This window comes from Leucopleurus acutus, assembly GCF_964270905.1.
Source record: "Leucopleurus acutus genome assembly, chromosome: 8".
NCBI lineage: Eukaryota > Metazoa > Chordata > Mammalia > Artiodactyla > Delphinidae > Leucopleurus > Leucopleurus acutus.
In genome coordinates, this window is record NC_139151.1 from 109233665 (window position 1) to 109240212 (window position 6548).

At 60.4% G+C, this 6548-nt stretch overlaps 1 protein-coding gene across 1 annotated transcript; it reads right to left on the reverse strand.

The window, feature by feature from the left end:
• Positions 1 to 1094: 1094 nt before the first annotated feature.
• Positions 1095 to 4555, reverse strand: TMEM80 (transmembrane protein 80). The gene is made up of 4 exons (XM_082845155.1): positions 3907 to 4555; positions 2956 to 3049; positions 2775 to 2867; positions 1095 to 1435 (listed from the first exon to the last, which is right to left on the reverse strand). Exons 2-4 carry the CDS (start codon positions 3026 to 3028, stop codon positions 1230 to 1232), a joined length of 372 nt encoding a protein of 123 aa, XP_082701281.1. The 5' UTR covers positions 3029 to 3049; positions 3907 to 4555; the 3' UTR covers positions 1095 to 1229.
• Positions 4556 to 6548: the final 1993 nt, after the last annotated feature.

Consider the following 6548-nt stretch of genomic DNA (forward strand, 5'->3'; position numbering starts at 1 on the left):
CTGCAGGGGAGGGGCTGAGGTTCCCAAAGACAGCAGGTGTGGCCATCACGGCCTCCGCGAGCCCATGTGGGCGGGAGAGGGTGGAGCCCTGATGAGCGCATAGGAGGGTAAGCAGGGGGACGCCCCCACTGGCCTTCGGGGCTAGAGGCGCACGCTGGTCCTGAGCTAAAGAAGTTGGTGGAGCAGAGAGCTCTCTGCTCCCACTGGCCCCCTAAGGGTAAGACTGACGAGGCTGACACCACCAGTCCCCCTCACTGAGGCCAGCCCCGGGGAGGCCCAGGCTGGGGAAGCGCAGCTCCAGGGCTGCTGCGTGGGGCCTGCAGCGGGCACGCGGCCTGTGCCCTGAGGGATGAAGGGAGAACCCTGGAGGAGACAGGTGGCTGCAGCCAGGAGCAGTTCAGAGAGGTAGAGAAGCTTCTTTATTTAAAAATACCGTGAAGAGAGACTATCCAGATGCTCAAACACAACGTTACTCGAGACTTAGAAAATGTGAAATTGAGACCAAGGGAAGTCACTAGGAAACATCGGCGCAGACCCCTTCCAGGAGCACTTGCAGAGGGCCTGGGAGCCGGACAGCACCCCTACGGGGGCCTCTCCAGCTCTCCTCCCCCGCTCTGCGCTGGGGCTTCCAGGTCACCTTTGCCTTTCTCCAGAGCCCCCAAGGGAAAGGAAACCCCCCAGCCCCGAGGTGCCTGGCCCTCGGCAGGTGCCTCCTGTGCGCGGCAGAGCGCACCACCTGCCCGGGGCTCGGCCCACAGAGCAGGACCCCTGGTCCCTGTGCCACCCCGAAGCTGCAGGGAAAGCAGAGACGGCCGATCCCGGCCTGAGAGGGAGATGCCACGGACACCGCGAGGGCACTGGCCTGGCTGCCTGCCTTCCGAAGGCCTCGTTCCCCTCTGCACCCCGGATGTCGGTGGCTGCTGAAGCCAGACCCCCACCAGCCCGAGATGTCCCAGCGATTCCCCGCAGACCGGCGGGGACAGCCCCACCCCCGCTTCCGCCACACCCAGCCCCTGCCCAGCACCTTGTTCTGCCCTGGTTCCCGACCCCACCTCCACCTCACAGACCCTCCACACCATCTGACCCTCTAACAAACACTGAGGCAGGTCAGCACGAAGATGTCCTTCCCGCTCAGCAACTGTCAGTGGGGGAGGTGATGCCTGGGGCACAGTCTGGCTCTGAGGAGGGTCTCCTGCCCAGGGCTGTCCCATGGGCCGGGCACCACCCACCTAGCCCTCGAAGCCGGCGATGGCCACCGCCTGCAGGACGGCCTCCAGGCCGTGGAGCGCCAGGAGCACGGCGCTGAGGGCCGAGTCTGCCCACAGCACCAGGGTCTGCCAGAGCAGGAAGTAAACGGACAGCAGGGCACCGCCCACCGTGAGGACCAGGCTGGCGGCCAGCGGTGCCTCGGCTTCCATCAGGTTGCCCTTGGTGCCTGGAAAGCAGAACAGACGTGCTGGGTGAGCGCCGGGCTTTGGGACGCACGGGCCCGGGAGCGCTGACCCCCTCAAGAGTGGCCGTGAGACCTGTGCCAGCTTTGACCACCATGTGATGCTTGAGGACTTGAGTGAAAGATCCCACTGTGACCACTGCAGGGGACTCTTCAAAGTGTCGGAAAGCAAACGCAAAAAGGGGCATGTCTTCCTTAGTGAGGAAGAAAGCCAACCGAGGCTGTGATGTTCTACTCTTGGTCTTTGGGTCAGTTGTGTGGGTGGGAGAGGGAATTTGGTTTTCTAAAGACAATTCCAACTGTATTCTGACACCTTTTCCTAATTCCACATTGACTGGGAAGATTTTGTTTAAAATTTCCAAAAATAGTTCACTTTGGGCTAAGGTCGTCGTGGAAAATTTCACGCACATTTACAAAAAACAAAGCAACTGCACGTTTTACAAACAAATGGGTCAGCATGGAAGACGCTGATCTCCAGCTGTCCCGGCCACGGGTGCCCAGGGTGCCCCTGGAGCGTGAGGGACTTGCGGATGCCCAGCGACTCTAGTGCCGTTTGCCACCCTCCCATGGGCACGGGCTTGTCTGTGTCGGGGGTGTGCGTGTGCAGGGGCCCGGGATGTGCCGGCTGTTCTATCAGCCATTCCAGGGGCAGGAGCGTTTCTCAGACGCGTCAGCGGAACACACAGCGTGATCCCGTTTAGAAGAGATGTGCTCACGTCTGTGTGCCTGTGGCTGGGAATGGGGAGACGTGGGCCCTGATGGTGAGCTGTGGAGGGAGCGGGGGAGCTCTCTCGGGGCTCCTATACTGTCTGAGCTTCAGGACGTGAGGGGACTCGGCCGAGCAAGATTCTGGCTGGGGGCGTCCAGGAGCCGCACTGGGGAGGCGAGGGAGCCTTCACCCTCCAGGCCCTGCTGCCCTGGTGGGGTCCTGACAGAACTTTCCAGATCCTTCTCCTCCTGACCACTGAGGCCAACGGAAGGGGAGGAAGGGGGTGGGGGTGAGTGTTTTAGGGCCCCAGGGTTGGGGCTAACCCACTGGGTTCTAACCTCAGTGCTGTTTGTTACCCAGCAGCTTGTGCACAACATGCTTCCAAACAGGAAGCATCCCCACCAAGGACGTGGCCAATATTCTTCGTCTTGTGGACAAAGCTTCTGGACAAATTAATACTTAATGACACTGTAAGGTGAGGCCTGCAAAACCACGCGTAAGCAGTTTAAATCAGAAGTGTCTCTAAGAACCACGTTACAAAATGATCAACGTGTAAAGGTTCATACATGAACCTAGCAACAATCTCAAGTACTATGTGGTTTTCAGTCAACTCACCGAAGTATAACCGAATTGCTTCCAGAATCCCCATCAGAAAGAGCAGAGTCAGGTCGAGGACCAGGTAACTGTGAGGGTAAGTGAAAACCTGGCCTGGAGAAAAACGGGCAACAAAGCTGAGCCCCTGTTGCAGGACGCAGGGTACCCACACCTTTGAGCTGCCTTTTCGCACGAGACTTACTTTTATACACGGCCAGCAGGAGCGTAGCTAGGAAATACAGGGCATAGTACATTCCACTCAGGTAGAGCAGCATCTGAAGAGGGAGCGATGAGAGCTGGCCAGCGGTTAAGGACTCTCAGGCCCAGCAAATGACCCTGCCCGAGGGCACCCACCTGGGGAGAAGGGGCTGCTCCGCCACCTGTCCAGAGGCCCTGCAAACACGTGGGTCCAGCCCAGGCACCTGCGGATGGCCACGAAGACGTGGCCGACAGCCCCCTGCCTGGCTTCCTTTGACACCCCTCCTGGTGCCACCACACCTGGCAGGGCTCCTGTGGGCTCCGGGGTGGGGCTGGGGCTCCCCCCCAGGGGACATCCTAGCCTAGAGCAAGAGGACCGGGCACATCCTTGGTGACTGCAGGCAGGACGGCCTCGGCACCCCGGCTTCCTCAGGTGGCATCACCCTGACCTAGGTCCCAGTTATAACATTGAGAGCAAAAAGTGACCTTTTTCACTTTCTTCAAAGAAAATGTCTTTCTCTCTTTTGGGGGGCAGTTTAATACCCACTAGCAACTTGCCTGAGCTCTGAACACTTCGTATTTGTTTACGCTAAAACAAGTCTGTAAGTTTTCCAAGTGAGGGGTTTTCGCGCTCCTGCCCCCCTGGGCCCGGAGGGAGTCAGGCAGCCACCCCTCGGCGAGGGGCTGGGCAGGAGGCACCAGCGGAGGAGGTTGTATCAACTCTCTCCACCTGTTAGTGGACGCCCTTCCCACTCAGTGGAATGACTACTCAGAACTTATAGGGAAGGTGGGGCTGGGGGCTGGGGGCTTAAAGCAGCAAAAGGCAGGGGCCAAGAGCCGACTTCAGGCGCCTGGAGGGCCACAGGGATGTGGCAGCAGGAGAGCCGACTTCAGGGGCCTGGGAGGCCTAAGTCTTGGGCTGATGGAGGGCCACAGGGATGCAGCAGCGGGATACCACTGTGGAGGAAGCTCTCCCTGGAAGAGAAGGTATAGTCAGAGAGGTCCCAAGTCCTACCAGGATGCTCCAGCGGCCTGTTCTCCTGTTGCCGCGGATTTATGGCCCGCAGCTAGGTTCCTTTCCAGCACCTCTGCACCCACTGTCCCTCCAGGGAGGATCTAACCATCTGCTTTTCTGAACCTGAGGCTGGGAGTCAGGGCGTACCCACAGGCGAAGCCCAGATCCACACCTGAGGTCAGATGCCAGGAGAGAAACCAGACACACAGCTTTTCTCATCTCATATCTGCCACACGTACATAGATGAAAACGTTTTTTGATTCAGGTTACAAGTCTCTGTCATGGATAACAGATGTTTGCTTTCCTCTGGAATTCTATTCATGGCCCCAAATATCCCTCCCCGAATAAGAATCTCCTAAGCCAGCCATCTAGTCCCTTTCCAACCCTCTCCCGCCACACAGCAGTTACACATTCTGCCCGCGTCTTCAGATGACAGTGTACGGTGACGCGCCAGTAACGACTCCGAATTTGCCAGCAGCGAGTAGGACGGTGCTCTCTCCTACTCCATTTCCTCCTTAGTCCCCAGGGGGCAAGAGAGAAACTCCCAGCCTGGGTGAGCCTTCGCTTCCTTGGCAGATTCGAGGTCCTCTGGGAGTCTCACTTAGGTGGGGGTCTTACCTGGGTCAGCACAGGACACGGGTGACGGAGAGGCAGCACGTGCTGAGCACAGATCATTAATAAACCTTCATCGCGATATGGGAAGAGTGCTCTCTAAACCCGATCCCTTCTTTTCCCAGGCCCAAGCTAAACTAGGCTGCCTCGATACCTGTCATTATTTGAGTGGCTTTCACGTTGATCGGGATTTTGCTCCCTTCTGACCCTTCTCTTGACAGTTCGCTTCAGAACTTCAGATCTACTTGCCAGCTACCCATTGTTATGCTTGAGATGATGGGGCTCAGGGAAAAAACGCTGTTGAAAAACCTTCAGCGCCACGGGATTTAAATAATTGACAGGAAGGGTAGCTACAATTAGATATGCTGCGCTAACGATTTCAGACCTACAGAAAGAGGCTCATTCTGACTAAAGATAACCGTGGCTTTTAGAACTTCGCATTTTTTGTCAATGATTCACTGTAATAACAATGTGGCCGTCATAAGTTAAATGTGAAAGCAAAGAGAAAGAATGTTTTTCCTTGGGTGATATACGAGGGTGTGAAGCGGACAGCTCTGGTGTAAACGTAATTTTCCACCAAATGAAAACGCGCGAACCTCAGTACCCGTGGCCTTGCACAAAGGTCTGGCGCTTGGGAACCCCGGTGCCGGGAAACTCTGTCTGAAGCTCAGACCACAGAGTCTGCTTCTTTGTCAGCTGGCCAGCTCACCGCTCCCGTCTAGTCCCAGCCTCTCCTCGCACGAGTAATTTCGGAGCCTGACAGCTGAGATGTGGAAATTGGCCTTTTCCATCCGGCCGAGTGAGCGCCCGGGGCCGCCCGCGTACCTCGCTCTGGTTCCACGACCTGTGCGGTGCGGGCTCTTACACACCCAGCGGTCAGGACTTCGAATGGGCTGCCGACCGGCCGGCCCCCCGCCGCCCCGCGCAGGGCGCCACCGAGACAGGACGAGCCCGTGAGCCGGCAATCCCGGCGAAAATCCAAACCTTCTTTCCAGAAGCCGGTCCCACTGGGCCCGCAGGCGGGGCCCACTCCAAACCGGGGTGTCCCCTTCCTGCCGGCCCCGGACGAGCCCGTCCCGCTCGCTGCCGGCCCACTGGGTCGGGGGGCGCCGACCGTCCCCTCGGGGGGGCCGTGACCTCACCGCCGTGGCTCCACTGCCCCGCGCGTTCACGGGAAGCGGCGGCGCGGACCCGGGACGGGTTCTCCGGGCCAGGATCTCACCTTGTGGACACATGAAGTCCACCGGTTAACGACCCCGGCGAGCTGCGCCCGCAGCTCGGCCTTCCCCGCAACAGGAGGAACCGAACCAACCGAACCCCTCTCCCGGGGCGACCTCCGAGAACCCCCTAGGCCTCCGCGTAAACGCACCCAGCCCCTCACCTCGCCGCGAGGCCGCCATCTTGCCGCGGCCCGCCCCGCGGCCCGCCCCGCGGCCCGCCCCGCGGCCCGCCCCGCGGCCCGCCCCGCGGCCCGCCCCGCGGCCCGCCCCGCGGCCCGCCCCGCGGCCCGCCCCGCGGCCCGCCCCGCGATCCCGGCATCCTCTCGGAGCCGGACGCAAACGGCGTCCCTTCGGCCATTTTCGCTTCTGCTCCCGAACGGGCTCGACGGCGTCGCGTTTCGGGACTTGATCCCGAACTGTGGCCGAGGCCCGATTAGCCCGTCCGACAGCGCTCGGGCACTTTCGGACAGGAGGAGGCGGAGAGCCGAGGCTCGCTCGTGAGGATCCCGGCTCGGGACCGTTCGGCTCCGCTCGGCTCCTTCTCGGGCGGGCTCGGCTCCCGCGGGCGGCGGGTGCAGGCGGAGCCTGCAGCGCAAGGTTCTCTAGGCCGGGTCGCGTTGCGTCGGAGTCCGGCGGAATCGGCCTCACAGTAGGGGACCCCGATGACTGGGGACCACGGCCGACGCGGCCTTCTAGGCCCTGAGGAGGGCTAGCGCAGAGCCTCTCGGAAACCCTCGTGCGGCCTCGGAC